The following is an 18,910-nucleotide window of genomic DNA, read 5'->3' as shown; positions in this document are numbered from 1 at the left end:
TATTGCTGCAAAGTGAGTCCTTAATTGCACTCTATCTTTCACAGTTCAACTAAAAACCCTCTGGACTTATATTAGATTGGCAAAATGTCACTAATCTGCAGAGCAATCAGCATACCTGAAAATAATAAAGTAATCAAAATGACTGCAATTATTTTTCCACCTTTGCTTTCAGGTTACAATCGGTGAAAACCAAAAAGATTGTTTTGCAGAGGTTTGATCCACAGACGTGATGACAGTGATGAGATGAGCGCTGTCTCCTCTTTCACCTTTGCGTCGGTCCCACTGAACAATGGTCCTGCATGACGGGCGGGTGGCATCATGAGGATAAACAGGACTGTAATCCTGCTCCTCTTTGCACATTGCCTCCTCCTCTGCTGCACGTGCGCTGGCTTGTACTATAATATGATTAAGCAGCAGTTGGAAGCAGCTCGGCCTGAGTGAGGAGAAAAAGCTTGGAGACCTTTCCCTCAAAAGCCTGATTCATCTTTTTGGCAATCTTCTCCAACAAATGTTCAAAGCATCCAAATATTTGTTAAAAATATTTCCAAAAAGGACTTCGTGATTTAAAAATACAGAGAAAACAGGCCATCTGCCTCTTAGTGTAGAGGAGCAGGGAGGATTAAACCCAGATTATGCCCTGAGGCAAAACGCGCGTGTGTGTGTGTATGTGTGTTTGTGTCTGTTGGTTCTCATCAGTGTGTCCTTGACTCTGTAGTCAAGCAGCAGGTTAGCTAGAGAGCTACCACTGGATTTAACTGCTACAGGAAGCCATATCATTTTTATTCCCCAAAACCACCCTCATCGCAGAGTAAACGCTCCTCGAGATGGCTTTCTTGATCAAGAGCATGATTGGGAACCCCCTGTCAGGAATTGGTCTCGGTGGCGGAGGTGACAAAGAAGAGGAGTCAACCCCCTCAGATCCAGCCAAAGCTGCAGGGATGACGCGCGAAGAGTATGAAGAGTACCAAAAACAGTTGGTGGAGGAAAAGTAAGTGAATACAAGACCAGTCCAGCATTTGTGGACTGATGCATGTGTTCAGTCTGACCTTGATGTGCTGCTTCATCACCTCCCTCATTGTTGAATTTCTCCTCTCTACTTCAAAACTGCTTTGTTCTTCAAATCCAGAACTTACGAAAATATACTTTTCCCCAGAGTTCATGAGTTTCCAATGAAAAAGTGGAGTTCTGACACTCATCTGATGCTAAAGGTCATGGCAGAGGCAATCTGAGGATACATCTTTTCTGTTTTCTTCAATTTGGAATATATAGTTGGAAAAATGTAATAGTTGTTCGTAAAAAGCCAGTCAATTGTATTTTGAAGCTATGGTGATAATATAGTTAGAAAAATTATTCAAATTTAGAACTGGGCCTGTTTTCTTCTAGTAGACACATTTTAATCTTTTGTCTCTGTTTAAAAAAAACAGGTTTGATGGGCAGGTCGAATAATCTGGCACAATAAAGAATACATTTGATCAGCCTTTCTTAATAGCTAAACTAACGTTTGTGCTTGAGATACTAAAAGTACTTTTTAATCTGAATTTTTGATTTAAAATATTAAAAATAAAAAATAAAAATAGAAGCATTCTACAGAAACAAACAAACTCCCCTGGCCAGTATTACATAACCAGATCAATGCAGCTTTTCAGCCATGTTGGAAAACGTAGCTTCTTTTGGAAAAGATCCCATAAAAAGAATGTTTTACTCATTCTTTTCTATATCTCCTTACGAGCGACAAACTGCAATCCACAAGGAAATTGTTTTAATCTAATAAAAAGAAAGAGGAGAAAAAAATCCTGTAAAGGAATCTGATTATGAACTGTCAGATTATCTGTATGATGACGCTAAGAGAGCATTTAAATCTAGAAACTTCACTCCACTGTGTTTTTGTTGTTGGTGTTTCAATGGAGAAGTTGTGGTGTCTTAGCTTGATTTTTAATCTGCTTTCCTTAGTCTGGACCAATAATCCTATCTTTATTTGGCTGAGGGGAAAGTACTTAAGGAAAGTGTTGAAAGTACATTAAGTACATTACATGTCACACACTAACAACATTGATTCAGGACAAGACAATAGAAAAAAATATTATGTTTGCTGATGGTTCTGCAAATATTAACTATGCCAAATTTCTATTTGCCCTTATTTCCCATTTATTCCCAATACAGATAGATAGATAGATAGATAGATAGATAGATAGATAGATAGATAGATAGATAGATAGATAGATAGATAGATAGATAGATAGATAGATAGATAGATAGATAGATAGATAGATAGATAGATAGATAGATAGATAGATAGATAGGCCTTATGTTTTGCCAACTGTTGCTAGAAAGCTGTCAGAGAGAAGTGAGTAACCAATATTGACCAAACTATAAGGAAGTATGTCACTAATGGAAATGTATTGATCTAAAATGTCAGAACATCTCTTAGTTCAGAGTTAAATCTCTTTGACTGCTGCTTATATTTACCTTTTCTTGTACAGGATGGAAAGAGATGCAGATTTCTTGCACAAGAAGGCTGAAAGGGCAACTCTCAGGGTGTGTCTGAGGGACAAATACAGGCTGCCAAAGGTAAACTCCAGAGAACCTCTCATTTTTGTGTGTTTTCCATGCTATAAAAAATCTATAACAAATGTTTTATAGATAGGTTTGTAATTTAACCGTTTGCATGGATGCCCACACATATAAAACAGCCTGTATTAAGGTACAGTTTTTAGAAATCTGGGAAAACAGAAAGTTAGCTATGGTGCAAAGCATTAAATGTACTCATTTTTAGGCTTCTTCAATCAAATGCATTGATAAATTATAAATAGAACATTTTAGTGATCTTAAGCAGCTTTTAAAAAGAAATTAACACCCCTACCATTTGCAAAAAGTAGTACATTTGAAGTTTATTTTATTAAGTATACTTGAGTATAAGTATACCACAGACCGTACATGTAGAGTAGTAAGTATACTAACTGAATACTTCTTTAGACTAAATTGGAAAGTGTTAAGTTTACTATATATACATAATTAAACTTGAAGAATACTGCCTCACTTTTAGTATTGACTAAGTATACTTTTAGGGTAAATAAACTACATTTTGCTAAGGGTATGTCGATTTGTTGCAACTTTAGCCGTGAATTGTCACTTTATTATTCCAAAAATTACATTATGAACCTGAAAAACTGCATAAAGAAACTGTTGTATTTGACAAATTGTGCAATAAATTTATTGATGATTTTTCTGTTTTTCTTTTTCCTTGCAAGTTTATTTTCTTGATTTAAAGATTAATGAGAATTTTCAAAATTTTCAAGTCTTAATTTGAAAAAAAAAAGCAAACAAAAAAAAACACACATATTGGAGATGTTTGCAAAAAAAACTTAGAAGTTTCTTGAGCAAAATCCACCTTTCTGTTTGGACGGTTATTTTATGTCTGCTTTGAGGTAAATATATGTAACTGTTATATCAGTTTTTGAAATGCTGTCTTTAATTATACTAGCAAAAAAAATAACATCAAACGTAGAAAGGACTGATAAAAATCAAATGTTCCATTTTATGGTTTTAGCCTCTTGTGGCAGCAGAAGCAGAATTCAGGAGCGGAGCAGAAGTATCTGTAGCTCTTCATCTTCTCCAACAGCAGCAGCACTTGGCAGCTGCAGCTTGAAGAACAGCGGGTGACATGCTGAAGATTAGCTAGAGTGACATTCACTCAGGGTTCAGGAGACGTCAGCCTGGACGTCCCACATTACACCTTGAAGCTTGGGAAGCCAAATGCCACAGAACAGGTGTTCCAGGATCACGGAAGAAAACCAGGCAGGGACAGGCCACTGCAAGAATCACCAAGATTTGATTTGATTTGATTTGTTTGATTGAAACTGAAAAAGCATAGGGTCTTATAGGACTTTTGACGGAACATTTATTATAATGGAAGGAGCACAAAAGGTATGACATTTTCTAAGCTAATTACTGTAAAATCAAAAATATATTGGAGTATTTATGTTTTTGATCTGAAAAAAATGTTGACAAAATCACTAAGAAGATGGTCGGTTATTTGTTTTTGTAAAAAAAAATGAGTTTTTCTTTGATTTAGTCTGTCACATTTTACATTAATCTAAGTAAATATTTACACATTTTATTTAAATCGGATTTATGTGGTTAATCTTTACATTTGTGAATATAACAGTTTATTTTTAAAAGTGCATTTTAAGAACTGTAAATTTAAAAAAAAGTGGAATTTTCCTAGAGAAAGTGTGAACCAGAACTAGGATCTCTATGGGAGATAAATTTAGACAATTGTTTCCGCTCTTACTGCAAAGGCTAAACCGTGTCCAAGATAATCCCACAGATTGAAGTTTAAAGTAGTTACAGCATAGAACTTAATGAACCGCTAATGAAGATACGAAGTGGTTGGATATTTTAAGCACATTTTTAAATGTAGTCATTTCAGAAAGCAAGAATATATCAAATAATTCAGTGATCTTAGTTTGACTCCTTGTTTGGATCATTTTTTGCTTCTAATCCAGAATTAAACTTGACTCAAACTTTATTCTTAAATAAATAAATGAATAAATAAATATAATGTATCAGAAAATAATCTGATTGTTTAATGTGTTTACTCTCAGCCTTTGATTTGTCATATTAGAAGTCAGCAAAGAAAGCTAAGCAGTAAGGCTACGAGCTTATCCTGTCAATTACCTTTTGTTAAATCCTGCAAGACAAACACACAAGTGATGCAACACAATGAAAGCTTACCGGAATGTCTCTATGCCGAGTTTAATCTATTGTTCGCAGGATGAAAAAAATATTTTTCAGACTTGTTTTTAGACACAGGTCAACAAAATGATCTTTAGATTAGATTTCATTGGAACAAAAAGATGAGAAGTGGTCTAAAAAATAAAAAAAAACGGAATAATTCTGAAGTGTGGGTTTCAAAATGCCTCCGGCGAGTTTACTAGTGGTTTCTCATGATTCCACCTTCTTTTCCCCTGATGTAGAGCGAGCAGGACGAGAACATGATTGAGATGGCCGGGGACGACGTGGACGTTCCAGAGGAGCTTCTGAAGATGGTGGACGAAGATGCCACAGAGGAGGAGGGCAAGGACTCCCTCATGGGCCAGATTCAAAACTTGCAGAATATGGACATGGATCAGCTGAAAGAGAAGGCCTCGGCCACCGTCACCGAGCTGAAAAGCAAAGCAGAAGAGAAGTGCTCCGTCATGTGAACAATAGCTGAGGGGTGTAGCTTGTGGGGAAGAGGGGAAACAAAATGACCATGAAAATATTTGTTTATATGTCATAATTTCACCTGTTTCTGGACATATGTACAGATAAACTGTATAAAAAAGTCTGTAAAGAGCTTACTCATTGACACATTTTCCTTATATGGTATAAACATTTGTCAAATCATTACGTATTGAAAATAACTTTAAAAATATAGTTATTTACATTCTAAATGTCAATGCTTAACCCCATCTTTGTGTGAGAAAACACTCGTTTCTTTTTTCACATGATGAGTGATTTTATTATTAAAGTTTGAATTTGAATCAAATTATTAAAAAATAAAATACAGAGACATTCTGATAAAAACTCAATCCTATCTAAGTATTTTTATTTACCTTTTATTTTATCTGTTCATCTAGATGTTTGTTTCTTTTTTTTCTAATCTGTATGTGGTGTTTGGATCATGATATTTAGTTTCTCTGATGTGATGTTGACAAAAGCTGGTGATCATTTCAAGTTTTGACATCTTCACTGCATCTTTAGTACCTGTAATATTTGCTAAGGTGTTTGCAATTTTGCACAAACTCTATAGAAAGCAGAACGATGACTAAAATGTACATAACCATTTGTGAAGTGCTTGAAGGAATACAATGCTGACAAAATGACTCTAATATTTAAATAAAGTTGTATATTGACTAAAAAAAAGGTGTTTATAAAGATGTATATAGCTCTAGTTTACAAAGACATACATATTGGGCTGTGAATATTTCAATCCGGCAGCTAAATAATCCCTTTTATAAACAAATCCAGCATAACAGAGGGAAAAATAAATAGATCTTAAATAAATTGGGAACTATCCAAACATAATTGGGAGGTATAGTGGGGTTATGAGCCAAATTTCGCATTAACCTTTGATCCAAGACCCTGCTGATTTCATCAGTGCTGCCTTCCTCTGCTGTTCATCACTCTGCAGACAGAATAATTTCTTTGCCTTTTTTAAGAAAATTGAGGAGCCAAGTGGGAGAAATCCTCATAATTTACATGAGTTTTCCTCAGAGTCACCCCAGAAAGTTTTCAACATTTGATGCTGTCAACATGTGGCTAAAACAAGTAACTGCATGTCCACTTTATATGGCAACAATTAAAAAAAAAGAGATGATAATAATAAACAATTTTTCACAAGGATAGATATCAAGCTGCACTAAGTTTGGAAGCCAGTGAATAGAAGTGGGTTTTAAGTGAAGATTTAAGTGAAAATCCTAAAGACCTCTGATGTGGAGAGAAAGACCAATCTCCAAGATAGACACAGGTACTGACTGAGTGACAGCATGCCCCCTAGTTTAACCAACTCATAAAACCCCTAACAACACCTGTTTGTTTTAAAAAGGTTCAAATGTTGGGAGAATGCTCCGTAAAAACATTCAAGTTCAATAGTAAGGTTAAAACTCAATCAAACAGGTATTTGAAAGCAGAAAATCTCATCCTCATATTTTATAATGTAAAACAACAACCGCAAAAAAATCTGCATTTTTGATCAAATTACACTCAAAAAAAGGAAATTACCAGCCAATTAAGTTAACGAAAAAGTAACTTGTCATTTCAACCAGAAAATGTTATGTTTGTAAATCTTACGTGAATGAATGATGTCGATTGTACATAAAAATAATCCATTTAAAAGTTACTAATTTCAATCATGTTGATCCAACATGATACCATTAAATTGGATGCATTAGTAATCGCAAGGAATTGTGGGATACCATTTTCTTTGTCTATCTGGGCAGATTGGGGTTTAAGTGTGAGTTTTTGTCCCTGGGTTTTATTGTCTAGCTGTTTTACTCTGTTTTAACTAGTGATTTAAACTGTTATGTTTATTTTTTTTTTGCACCATGAGTTAAAGTTTGGTAGAGGATGATGACCAACCCCCTTGTGTGGCAAACTGCTAATGTTCCAATACTTAACACAGAGTTCGTGGTAATTGAGCTCCTGTCTTGTGATGTGGGACTTTGCTGGGTAATTCATGTCTTTGATGTGAAAATTAAAAGACCCATTGGTTGTAACATTGGAACAACGTACCAATTACAGATGTGTAAATAAAATTAAAGAAAAAAATAGAAATTTAAGTTAAATAAACTTAATTTTCTTATGTGTGACCAATTGAAGTGATTCAATTAAATTGGATCAACTTTTTTCTTTTTAGAGTGAGCAACAATATCAATTTAAAGTTGGGTGCAACTGCTCTATTTAAATTGAATCAACTTAAATTTATTAGATTGAACCTAAATACATTAAGTTGACCCAACCTAAATATATTAAGTTGAGCCAACCTAAATACATTAAGTAGGACCAACATGATTCATTTTTGTTAAAGTAACGCAATCTAATCATGTGGAAATCCTTTCCATAATTTTTTTATGTTCATTCAAAGTGAACGTTTTTTGAGTGTATTCTGTCATTAGTATAATATTTGGATCCAGTCATGGGGGGGAGAATTAAACTTCTTTTTTTGATAATGATTCATACTAGTCAACTGCAGTGACGACTATCAATCCTGATGCATACACAAACAAACAAACAGAAAAACTGTTTTTTAACTTGATCTTTTAACTGATCTTTAACTTGTTTTTAAGATGATTTTTCTGAAAGAAATTTAAAAAAAATAATAAAACTTTTAATCCATAACAACCCTAAGACAGAGTTTTAGGGCCATCAAAAAAAAAAAAAAAAACGAAAGTAAAATTACGAGAATTAAAGTAGTAAATTAAAAGTACACTATGTGGGATACACTGCAGACCAAGTGGACCACAGAACACATTTCTGATGTTCTTCTGTTACACTGATATGGGTTCAAATCAGTTGTAACACAACTTTGATGATGTTTGTCTCAGTTTCTCTGATGCTCTTCTTCCCTTTCATTGATACATAACTAATGAATCGTAAAAACAAATCAAATCATGCCGTGAATATAAAATGACGGAGACACGTTAAGTTAGATTTTGTTTAAATCCAAAAATTGAGTGATTTTGTGTAAAAGAAAAAGACAAATTTTAAAGGGTTATCAAAAGTCAGCCACAGATCAGATCAGAGAAAAAGTCCTGAAGAAGTAAAGGAAAAAGTAATTGTTTTCCTTCGACCCACCCCTTATTAAGCTCAAAAATAATATCTGTAAACAAAAAAAAGTGTAGTACTGACATGCAAGTGTTGAAATGTATGTGTGTGTAGTTACATAAATGAACACGTCTTTCTGATGATGAAGGATATATCTAATGAAAATCCAGCTAAAAGTTGAAAAAAACAAATCTTGTGTTATCTTTGTGAGTATACTGGTATCATGTGTCAGCTGTATAGTAGTGAACCAGAACTCAGCATTGAGCCAATTAAGTTCAGAGTATGAGTATAACAGTCCGAACATAAAAAGTGTTTCTCATAAAGCACTGATGTGTCAAACTAAAAAAAAGTGTGCACTTTCCTTCACTTTCTTTAATTTTTCAGCAGGTCTTTTTCTCTGAGTACCCCCGCTCCCCTCATTAGGCAAACAAAGGTCATCTTCTTTAATTAGGAAAGGCTAAATAGTTTAAGGGGTTTTAACTCTTTTGAGTAAAATAATGTAATCCCCTTAAGCAGGATTACCACACTGCTGTCAATCTTTGTTTTCTGTTAAGTGTCTTTTGCCTCAAATTGTTATTGTTTGTGCTTTGTCAACCCATTTGACGCAACACCAATGTGTTGTGTTGTGTTTTTTAGGGGGGGGGGGGGGGGTCAGGAATAATAGCTTGTTTGTTTTATATTATTGGTAAATTTATTCAGAATGTTATTGATTGTATTTATAAAATTATGGGATGCTTCTTTTTGGCAGCCAATATCTTGACGATTTGATTGAATATTAAGCTTTCATCTTGCAATCCTGTCCTCTTCAGAAATCTTGTAATTATGATTTGTTGCACCTTAATCTGTGCGCCTAATCGCCCTCTTTTTCCCATACTGACATGCATGACATCTGGAGGAATGGAAAAGATGGTTTTAAGATTTATGTAAGTCGGTTTAGAGCCTGCATGGTGCACTTGGGGAGGAGCTGTGGGGCATGCGCCCACGGTTACCCCTTAAAGCCCGGCAGGAGAGGAGCAAATCCAACAGGACGTCCCTTCTCTGACGTGGACCAGGGGGTTGCCACATGCCCAGGGGGGGTCTTTAAAACACGACTGGAGATGCTCTACCCCTGATGCGCATCTTTTGCGCAACTTTCCTCCAGCATCCACTTGGATAGGACGCAACATAGACCAGATAAAGTTTTGAAACTTGGGTTTTCACAAGCTTGTTTAATTTTTAAGTTCCTTTTTAGACAAATGTGGCTCCTGGGATCAGCTTCACAGGTTCTGATGGCGGATGAGCGCACGTCTCCCCCCGCACGCCCCGTCCAGAGTCCGGGGAGCAACCCGGCCACCGTCCACAGCATCGAGGCCATTCTGGGGTTTAAAGAGGACACTATCTTCCACAAGTCCGCCTCCTACAATCTGACGGAAAAAGACGCAGAGCGCAGCGGGGCTGTTGCTGTGATGCAAACCAAGAAAGCGCCTTTCCCTGACAGCTGCGGTGAGTCAGGACAAGTTTAAGGGGTTTTATGTTCTATTTACTTTTACTCAAATCAGCCCATTAAATAACACAAAATCACATTTGAAGAAATTTCGACAATCACTCATATTTCTGTTGTCCCCTGCCTGGTTCTTTGCGCGCTCTGCTCTCCTCACAGCGCCGGACTCACCGGACAGAGACGGGAAACTCTCCGACGATGAAACCCAGAAGAAGAAACACCGCCGGAACCGAACCACCTTTACCACATACCAGCTCCACGAACTGGAGCGGGCCTTTGAGAAATCCCACTATCCGGACGTGTACAGCAGAGAGGAGCTGGCCCTGAAGGTCAACCTGCCGGAGGTCCGCGTGCAGGTGAGTGCTCACCTGTTCCGGCTGGAAGGACCTCTGCTCCTTCAGATTACTCATATATAAACTTTTGCTTCCACACATTATTTGTATTTATTCCAATGTAACCTAAAAAAAATTAGTTTTGAACACGTTAAACGAACCTCTTTCAACTAAAACAGTCTTGAAAAAGCTCTAAAGCAGGGGTCCCATCTCCATTGAACCTGCATGGGGCCACTTTTGCACCCCTGATCTTATTTGGAATACCACATTCCTCTGAAAGAATAAAGAAAAAGAACAAATGTTTCTGACAATTTTATGTTTTGATCTTTAATCTTGTTTATTGTTTTTTTGGAAGCATGTTGCTTCAGCGCAGCCCTGTGTGGTTCAATTGTTTAAGAGTAGTCAAAATGTGAAGTTTTAAGAACCAAATAAACTTTAATTTCTACTTGAAAATACAAAACTGACATAGATATATATTTATATTAACTATTTTTAAGTCTGATCAAATTGTTTTTCAAGCCCAAAAATTGCAATTCTTTAAATTCTTATTGTTACTCAAATATTTAAGATACTTGAATTAGCAGCTTCAGTGTATTTGAACATTTTGCTTTTATTTTTACAAAAAAATCATAAAAAAATAACAAGCTCACAATCTATTTTGCTGACAGATTTGAATTTTAAAAATCTCTTGTTTCTTTACTGAGCACCACATCTGATGCACTTCAACCAAGACAAGTCTCTTGTCTTATGAAATCATTTTTTCACAAACAAAAAATGGTGTTATTGTTCTCATTGTGGTCAGCCCCTGGTTTAAAAAATAGTTTAAAATAAAATGGAAGGGGCCAAACCTTGCCTTCATACAAGCAGTTTGAAAATAAAATAATATGTTTGTTTTAAGAAAGGCCTACTTAAAAAAAAAGTTACCACGGATTTGCTTAAATAGGCTTTTATTAAATTTAAAGAGTGAAAGCAAAAAATTTGGATTTCGGTTCTAATTTTGCCAAACAGAAAAGTTGCCAAATGTTTCAGTTACATTTGATCTGTTTTTTAACTGTGTGCTCTAAAAGATATATGTTTAAATTCCTTGTAAATTGTATATTTTTAATAGCTTTTATTTCACTCTTCATATGTAAAAGAATTTAACGTCATGTAGCGTTATATTTGTCATATGAGACTGTCAATAAAAAGGCTTTGAGTCTCAAAGACGCTTTTAAAAGTAAACTAAATTAATTTTTTTAAACCATCATTATTTTTTTCTTCTATTCCATTATAGGTTTGGTTTCAAAATCGGCGGGCAAAGTGGCGACGCCAGGAGAAGCTTGAAGTGAGCTCCATCAAGCTGCAGGACACTCCCTCATCTTTGCTCTCCTTCAGCCGCTCCCCCACCGGCTCCGGGCTGCAGCTGGACCCCTGGCTTTCTGGCCCGATCACCACCTCCGCCTCCCTGCAGTCTCTGCCGGGCTTCATCAGCAGCTCGCAGGGCCTCCCGGGAGCTTACACTCCGCCTCCGCCTTCGATGCCTTCTTCCTTGCCGACCTCCTTATTCAACTCCCCTAGCTTGGGACACAGCCCTCACCTGCCCCACATAAGCTCCATGTGTCCCCCACCCCCAGCATACCAGTGCTCATCAGACCCGCGGAACTCTAGTATTGCTTCACTGAGGATGAAGGCCAAGGAACACATTCAGTCCTTTGGGAAAACGTGGTGACGCCGAGAGGAGCCTCAAAATCTCCTGAGACGCCCAGAATGGAACATTTTCCAATAAAATAACTTTGTGTTCCTGGAGATTGGATTATTGAGAGGAAATGTTGTCAGGACTCTTGATTTCTTTACCCAAAACTGGAAGAAAACTCCTGCAGAGGCAGCAGGAACTATACATATAACCAGGACTGAACTTTCCATTGTATTTTTCTTTTACTGTATCATCTCTGTGCATTGTTTTACTGTAAAGTTGTTGTTTTTTATTCACTTTGCCCTGTCTCCAAACTGTGTTATATGTTATAGATATGTTTCTTTCTATTCATACTAGAGAAAGAGATCTCCTTTTGCTTAATTTCTTCACCTTTTATTCTTGTAGAAATTAAAAGAAAATTTTGTTTACTTTAGAAAAAACTGCACTATGGGAAGCAAATAAACTGAAAACCACAGTGGGTCATTTGAGATTTACTTATATTTACGACAGAATCTATTTTTTCAAAAAAAAAAGTGTAACTAAAAATTAAACTAAAGATTTTGACTAAGTATTCTGGAAGTTTTTGATCAATATCTATATATTTTTCCTTGTCACGTTAAAAAATAAAGAATATCAACAAAAGAAATTGGGTTTAATCGTTTAATTTAAAGTAGCCCTTTTAAATGTGGTGGGCTTATTATTCTAAAGTGGTTTAAACTTGTAGACTTCCTCTCTCAGTTTTACTAAAAGGGTCTCTCAACCCACTTATTTCCTCCTCATTAACTCCTGTAAACTGTATCCTATTCGCTCCCGGGATTAGATTGGTAATGGGGGCGAAAGTGGCTTGCTCTTCTATTGTGCACCAATCATCCGTGAGGAATGAGTAAAGTGAAGTAGAGTGAAAAATCTTCCTTTCACTTTTAGAGAAAGTTTGTGTTCAGCCAAGCTGTTTCAATTAGGATTTTTCTATTGTTTGCCATCGTCTCGTAGGAGATAAAGACAAAAATGGTTAACCATTCAAACCAAAAATGAATTACTTCAGTGTATTAATGTTTGTGTGTGAACCTTTTGATCAAACATTAAAAACAAAATCTTAAAATATGACATAAAGTCAGTAAATGCAAGAAGTCATAAAATTGTTGTTGTCTGCCATCCAGTGGTGACATGTGGGTACTGCACTGTTGACTAGAACCAGGCTTCAACATTGAAGTACAAATCCTCAAAGGGCCATCCATTGCCCCTATTGCAAGTAAGATCTTTATATGAAGAATAAACTCTGATTTATTCTTCACAATGCATTTATCACAACTTTAACTTTATTTTACTTTAGTCATTAGCACAGTCATGTCAGATTTTCTCATTTACAGCAGACCTACATTTAGCAGAAACCCCATGGGTTACTACAACTGATGGCCGCTCTTGAATTTCATTGTTCTTCCCTTCAGGAGGAGTCGTGGTCCCGGAGCTTCAAAGCCAGAAGAAACAGGTCTGTCATCTGTTTTACAAAATATGAATGAATCGAAATATGTTACCATAGTTACCATATTTTTGAAGGATTGGACGATACGTGTAATAGGGTCAATCTTCAGTCTGACCTCTCTGGGGTACTTGATCCCCAATTCCTCTCTTATGCTGCTCTGCAGCTGATGCAGCCTCTCAGGCGTCGTCTGTTCTGCACTATTCCCAGCATCCAGGGCTCCATCAAGCCGGTTCGAGATCCTGACCACTTTGGACTGCACATCAGGCAGGCTCATGATGCTTTTCTTTCCCATTAAATGACCTAAGAAGAGGGGAAAAGTAAACATTCTCGCACTTAAGGGAAATTAATAGCTTTTTTTTTTAATGGACAGAAGTTTCGGAAATTATCAGTACCATTACGCAAACAGCTTTCCTTCCATAAAGCTGCTTTAATCGAATTTTTGCTGCATTTATCTACACGTTTTCATAGAATGTCACACAAAAATGATTTTATCTGAGATAAAAAAATAGAAAAAAGTGAAATGAGAAAATACATTTCCTCTACCAAAACATAAATAGATTATTGTAAGAATATTTTTGATTAAATTATCTTCTTACCAACAGCCCAATGATTACCTCTCGGATACATTTTCCCACCAACTGCTGCAGGGTTCTCAGAGCAGTGCAGGAAACAAGGTGTTGCAGCCAAAAGAATAAAAAGTGTCCACAGAGGTCTGCAAATCCACGTACAACATATGCATTCTCCACCCATTATAAATGGAAAAGTAGAAAGTTGAATCAAAAAGCTCGGTTTGACTCTAAAACATCTCGATTTCACGCAGATTGGAACGGAGCGTCCAGCCAGGTGCTGACTCTAAGTTACGCTTCCTGCCCCTCCTGATCCAGCTGCACGTCAGCAGGATCCCTTTTTAAAGGTCCAAAATGTGGAAAGTGGTGATGACAAATGATCACTTCAAGTCTGCAATTAATGGCTGATATTTCAGGGTGACTGCAGGAGGTGTCCGCGTCACTGCGCGCGCTGATGGACGTGGAGTGCGTCTGCCGCTCCTCAGGAAGAGACGCTGGCCAGGAGGACTGTCTGCGGAGGAAATGACAGAGTCTGTTTACGTGGCTTTATAAGTTAGATTGCAAAAAACAAAAACAGAAGCAAATGGAAACTTCTGTTCACATAAATACCAACGTTGTTTTCCAGCTGAGAAATCCTGAAGAGACATGCAGAGATGTTATGCGTAACCTTTAAAGCTATTATCTAAATCGCTGCCCTTTTTTTTCTTTTTTACCAATGTCTGGTCTGAAAAGGTTGAGATAAACTTTACTTTTTAATATAAATTGGCTGTATGTAAAAGTAAAAAAAAAAGAGAGTTTAAAAAATAATAGCTGTGGCATTCTAATATGAGAAAAAATCTCATAACTTGCTGACAGATTTTTTGTGGTAAATTTTCAATATCATACTTGGTTCTGCCACAAATAATATTCTACAAAGAAAAAAAGTAGAATAGACTTTTTCAGCCCAAATAAAATGTTGCAGCTGTGTATAAAGTGTGGTGTTATTGATCTGCCTTGATGAATTTTGAAAAAGACAGACCTATAACCACCTATGAGGACTAAATACCAGTTAACTTCATTATAAGTCTATGATTGATCTAATAACTGAACTGATTAAAAAGACTGACTTTCATACAATTATCGTTGATTAATCTCCACTCTCCTTTTACTTAAGTTCTGACTCCTTCAGACCATGACTGTGACCTAACATCAACCTCAAGCCTTTAAAAGGTCAGCTCACACACAAAGCAGAGACTTCTTTTTTTTCACCTCCTTTTACGCTGGGTGAATGATTTGATTTGATTGCTGTGCTGCAAGTGACTCTTAGACTTAAGTTCTGACAGCAGTGTCCCCATCTGAATGATTAAACAACTTTTATAAAAAAAATAGAAAAAGACAAAAAACTATGGTTTTTCAGAGACATCAGTTGCTTTGAACTTGTGTTTTAGTTTTTGATCAACATGTGGTTTCTGCTTTGACTTTAAAAATGAAGTGAGTCTTCTCTATATTGATTGATTTATTTCTTATGCTATATTTGTTTAGGGTCAAAGGTAAATGCATATATGTGTTTCTCTTTGAAAGAAATGCAGATGAAGTCATTGGAATTCCATAAGCTTTATTTTTCAACAATTTATCTCAATTTATCATCCTAAATTTATCCAGTTTGTTATTTTAAAATGTTTTAAAAGTCCTTGAAGATCCGTTGTGATGAAAACTGTGTTTTTTGTTTTTAACATTTTTCTCATGACAGAGAGCATGTATTAAGGAAATTTAAGCTTTAAGTTGCCTTTTTGAGTATTTTCTTAATTTAAATCCTTATGAATAAAGATCAGAGTAAGAATACCATTTGAAAAAGATTGTATTTCAGTTCATGTGTCATGTAGAAAGTACATTGTGCAGGCCGCTCCCTTCGCCACTCCATTCTGATTCATCCACTTGAAGACAAATAGATCCATGTCCATCTTTTTTTCTCCTCGTCTAAGCTGACATCTGGCTCCAAACTGTACAGCTGGATGGCTCCAATATTTCTTGGCCTTTTTTTGGGGGCTGTGAGGGGTGTGAGGGGGTGTACCCCTGGAGAGCACGTAGAGCTCGGTGTCTCTCCCTGCCAATAGTCTCGCTCACAACTCAAAGTTGAATTTCTAATGAGCAACTGCTGCTCTGCGGAAACGACGTCCTAGAAAACGACACAGTTTTTTTTTAATTTTGGCTGACAACCACATAATCATAAATCAAGACCTCTGGGAACCCATTTTTACAAAAGCAAAACAATATGCGTTTATGGTTTTTGTTCATGTGCATCAATTTCTTTAGTTTTTTTCTTCACATTGCTATTTTTTAACAGATATTTATATGTTTTTCACAATTAAATCCATACATTTCTTCTGTCTTTTTTTTTAAATTTCCCTTATATACCAGCCATTGCTCTTCAAAATCTATTTTTTTTGTTATTCTATTTTATCCATAATGAACTGCAATGTTTTTCCTATCACTTTCTTTTGAATACAACATATTAGCCTTGCATAAACCAGTAAAGCATTTTTTACAATATGAACAGTTCATTATGGAGTATTTGAACCAGTGGGAAGGTCAACAGTACGTACTGAGCAGTCAGTAAGGCTGCCATGCATGAAACTGTCAACTTCCCCTCTTTGATTGAGCCGTCTCATCATGACAGTGGTGACGTCCAGACAAATGGACAAAGAAAACAGACAGAGAGTGCACAGAGGGAAGTAACATTTTATGCTGAAAAGGTTGAAGGTTTCTTCTGGGTTTTGTAAGGTCACAACCTCGCACCCATCCCTGCAGGACATTAGAGTATATATGGCTCAAAACATATCACATCCTGATTCAAGGATGACCTTAACAGAACAGGATGAGTCACATATGTTCAAAGGGCAGGTAAGACACATGCCCTAAAGTTGTCTGAAATAGTTGTACATTTGCTATTATTGTAAACTACAAGAAAAACATCTTAGAGGCAAAAAAAGAAAAGAGAAATCCAAGAATTTCAGTGGAAATGTTTGTTAATGCACCTCAAAGTTTAATGGGCTTTGATCATTGATAAAAAGATCATTTGTTGTGTTTGATTTGGCTTTTTTTTAACCTTTTGTGAGGGGTTTGGAAAGGCGCAGGAAAAGAATCACACTCCATAAATGGGCTCACGAGTTACCTTTCTGACTGTGACAGCGGATGTCTTCATCACCAGTTCAGAGTACCGCCCATTGTTTTTAGGCTGCACACTCATTCCGAATCAGCTTGGGTTGAAAAACTGCGTCATCCGCTGTTTTATGTGAAAAGGAACTTACAGTCGTAGACATAAGCCTTAGACAAATGAGTCACATTTGGAGAGCTGATACTCATCACAATAATAAGTTTAACATTCCATAAAATGTCTTCAAAATCAACCTTCAAGTGCAATTTTATGACTGCATTCAGTGCTGGAACAAAAAACAGCAGATGGCGCTGTGGAGTGAAGTTAGGCAGAATCCTAGTGTAATGTGGTCTTGGAGCATAACTATTTCAAATAAAATGAGAATATTTGATCTCTAAGAATTGCTCTTTTATTATAATATCCTATTTTAATACAATATTTTAATACATTATTTTTAATTTATAAAATATTAGTGTCCCACTAAAATAGCTAATATGACACATTTTCTTCACTGAGTTTGAGTGATTTCATGAGCAAAAACTGACAGAACAAAATTGCTGTACACTTTTACAAGTGTGATAATAATGTCCTTTCATTCTCTTTAATGTCACATGATGAAATAAGTGCTCTGATGGTTTGTGTCAAAACATTAACGTTGAAAAAGGAGAAAAAAAGACAATTAAGGCAGACCTTTCAGCACTGAAAGCATATTAAACAGACAGATTGGCATCATTACGTCTTTGATGTTCGTCACTGCTTGACTGTGAAATTACCTGGCAGTTCTCCTGTCCTTGAAGTCCTTAAAGGCATCAAATATAATGGGATTATTATTGTGTAGATGTAGTAGGATTGGTTTAGGCAGGTACAAAGGTTTCTAATGCACTAACTGGGTAAAAGAAATGTAAATAAAACTCTATTCATCTACACATCTTTTTCCACCCTTAAAAAAAAAAATCAGCTTGAATTAGAGAGATGTATTTCCTTGCACAATTCTAAACTGCAATGCAACAATATGGAATATGATATTTTGCATTATTTAACCACCAAAAATACACATTGATTGCCAGTAAAATGTCAAGTATACATCTCTGATGTTATAAAATGGCATGCTTTTTTTGATCATGCTTTTGATCATCCTCCAAGGCAGCGGTGACACTGAAGGGGTTAATCTGAAGATTTGGGGCTCCCAATGGACCTGAGGGTAAAACTGAGGGCTGTGGCGACACAAAGAAAAATACAGGCATAGTGCTGCTGTGTGTGCAGTCTACTACATTTCATTAATTGGTTTTTCTTTTAATAAAAGTAGAAGCTTACCTTAATCTCCAAAACAAGAAATACTTTGGAACAGGAAAAAAAAACGTGTTTCTACTTCTATATATTTACTACTCTACTTTGCACTTTAATCATGCCTTTTAAAGATTGAAGACATTAAATGTTCATTATCTAGACAACGATATGAACAGAGGAGTTCAATTGTTTGTTGGAGCTCCTTTATGACTCAGTCCCCCTTCATCTCCCTTCTGACCTGAGCTATATGGAGGCTTTGTCAGCTAAATTATAAATAGTATTATATACAAAGTTATGTTGCAAAACAAAACTTCAAATGGCTGTCCTCCATCACCTCCTTCTCATTAGAGGAGGACGCCCAAGAGAGAGCATAAACATTTTTAGAAATTTTCACGAAAATAAATCTATTGTGATGCTGAGCTTTACTTTAAATGTTTCTCTTAATGAATACCCCTTGTCTGCATCCTCCCCGGTTGCTTCCATCTCATATCTTTGAGTGGAAATGCTTCACTGAAACCCTCTTATACCCAACATGAATGGAGGCAGCGTGACGTCATGTGACTCTGGAAGGGGTGGGGAGCAACCTCAGCTTCCTCTCCTGCACTGAATCTGTCAGAGTGCAGGGAGACAGGAGGCGCCGCAAAGGGGCCTTT

At 36.3% G+C, this 18,910-nt stretch overlaps 3 protein-coding genes across 4 annotated transcripts; 2 read left to right on the top strand and 1 right to left on the bottom strand.

Moving 5' to 3' along the window:
• The first annotated feature begins 666 nt into the window (after window positions 1-666).
• On the top strand, window positions 667-5,907 carry cplx4 (complexin 4). The gene is made up of 3 exons (XM_004074715.4): window positions 667-988; window positions 2,481-2,568; window positions 4,977-5,907. Exons 1-3 carry the CDS (start codon window positions 825-827, stop codon window positions 5,202-5,204), a joined length of 480 nt encoding a protein of 159 aa, XP_004074763.1. The 5' UTR covers window positions 667-824; the 3' UTR covers window positions 5,205-5,907.
• Window positions 5,908-9,345: 3,438 nt separating this feature from the next.
• Window positions 9,346-12,433, top strand: rax (retina and anterior neural fold homeobox). The gene is given in 3 exon segments (NM_001104904.1): window positions 9,346-9,789; window positions 9,947-10,143; window positions 11,393-12,433. Coding segments are annotated over 3 exon segments (879 nt in total). The 5' UTR covers window positions 9,346-9,542; the 3' UTR covers window positions 11,828-12,433.
• Window positions 12,434-13,085: 652 nt separating this feature from the next.
• On the bottom strand, window positions 13,086-14,460 carry grp (gastrin releasing peptide). 2 transcript variants are annotated; one of them, XM_011481680.3, is made up of 3 exons: window positions 13,868-14,460; window positions 13,333-13,571; window positions 13,086-13,256 (listed from the first exon to the last, which is right to left on the bottom strand). In XM_011481680.3, the coding sequence occupies exons 1-3, from the start codon at window positions 14,019-14,021 to the stop codon at window positions 13,233-13,235; spliced, it is 417 nt and encodes a 138-aa protein (XP_011479982.1). In that variant the 5' UTR covers window positions 14,022-14,460; the 3' UTR covers window positions 13,086-13,232. The 2 variants fall into 2 exon arrangements, with proteins under 2 accessions (XP_011479982.1, XP_004074762.1); XM_004074714.4 differs by having other exon boundaries at window positions 13,086-13,286; window positions 13,387-13,571; window positions 13,868-14,455.
• Window positions 14,461-18,910: the final 4,450 nt, after the last annotated feature.

Source organism: Oryzias latipes, chromosome 12, assembly GCF_002234675.1.
Source record: "Oryzias latipes chromosome 12, ASM223467v1".
Lineage (NCBI taxonomy): Eukaryota > Metazoa > Chordata > Actinopteri > Beloniformes > Adrianichthyidae > Oryzias > Oryzias latipes.
This window is presented reverse-complemented; position numbering and strand designations above follow the sequence as displayed.

Bases quoted from the DNA above. Each gene is read 5' to 3' on its own strand.
- cplx4 (XM_004074715.4), top strand. From the start codon at position 825: ATGGCTTTCTTGATCAAGAGCATGATTGGGAACCCCCTGTCAGGAATT. The intron at 989-2,480 runs GTAAGTGAATAC...TTTCTTGTACAG, and splicing joins AAACAGTTGGTGGAGGAAAA to GATGGAAAGAGATGCAGATT. The intron at 2,569-4,976 runs GTAAACTCCAGA...CCCCTGATGTAG, and splicing joins ACAAATACAGGCTGCCAAAG to AGCGAGCAGGACGAGAACAT.
- grp (XM_011481680.3), bottom strand. From the start codon at position 14,021: ATGGGTGGAGAATGCATATGTTGTACGTGGATTTGCAGACCTCTGTGG. The intron at 13,572-13,867 runs GTAAGAAGATAA...CCCTCTTCTTAG, and splicing joins AGGTAATCATTGGGCTGTTG to GTCATTTAATGGGAAAGAAA. The intron at 13,257-13,332 runs GTAACTATGGTA...CTGGCTTTGAAG, and splicing joins TCCAATCCTTCAAAAATATG to CTCCGGGACCACGACTCCTC.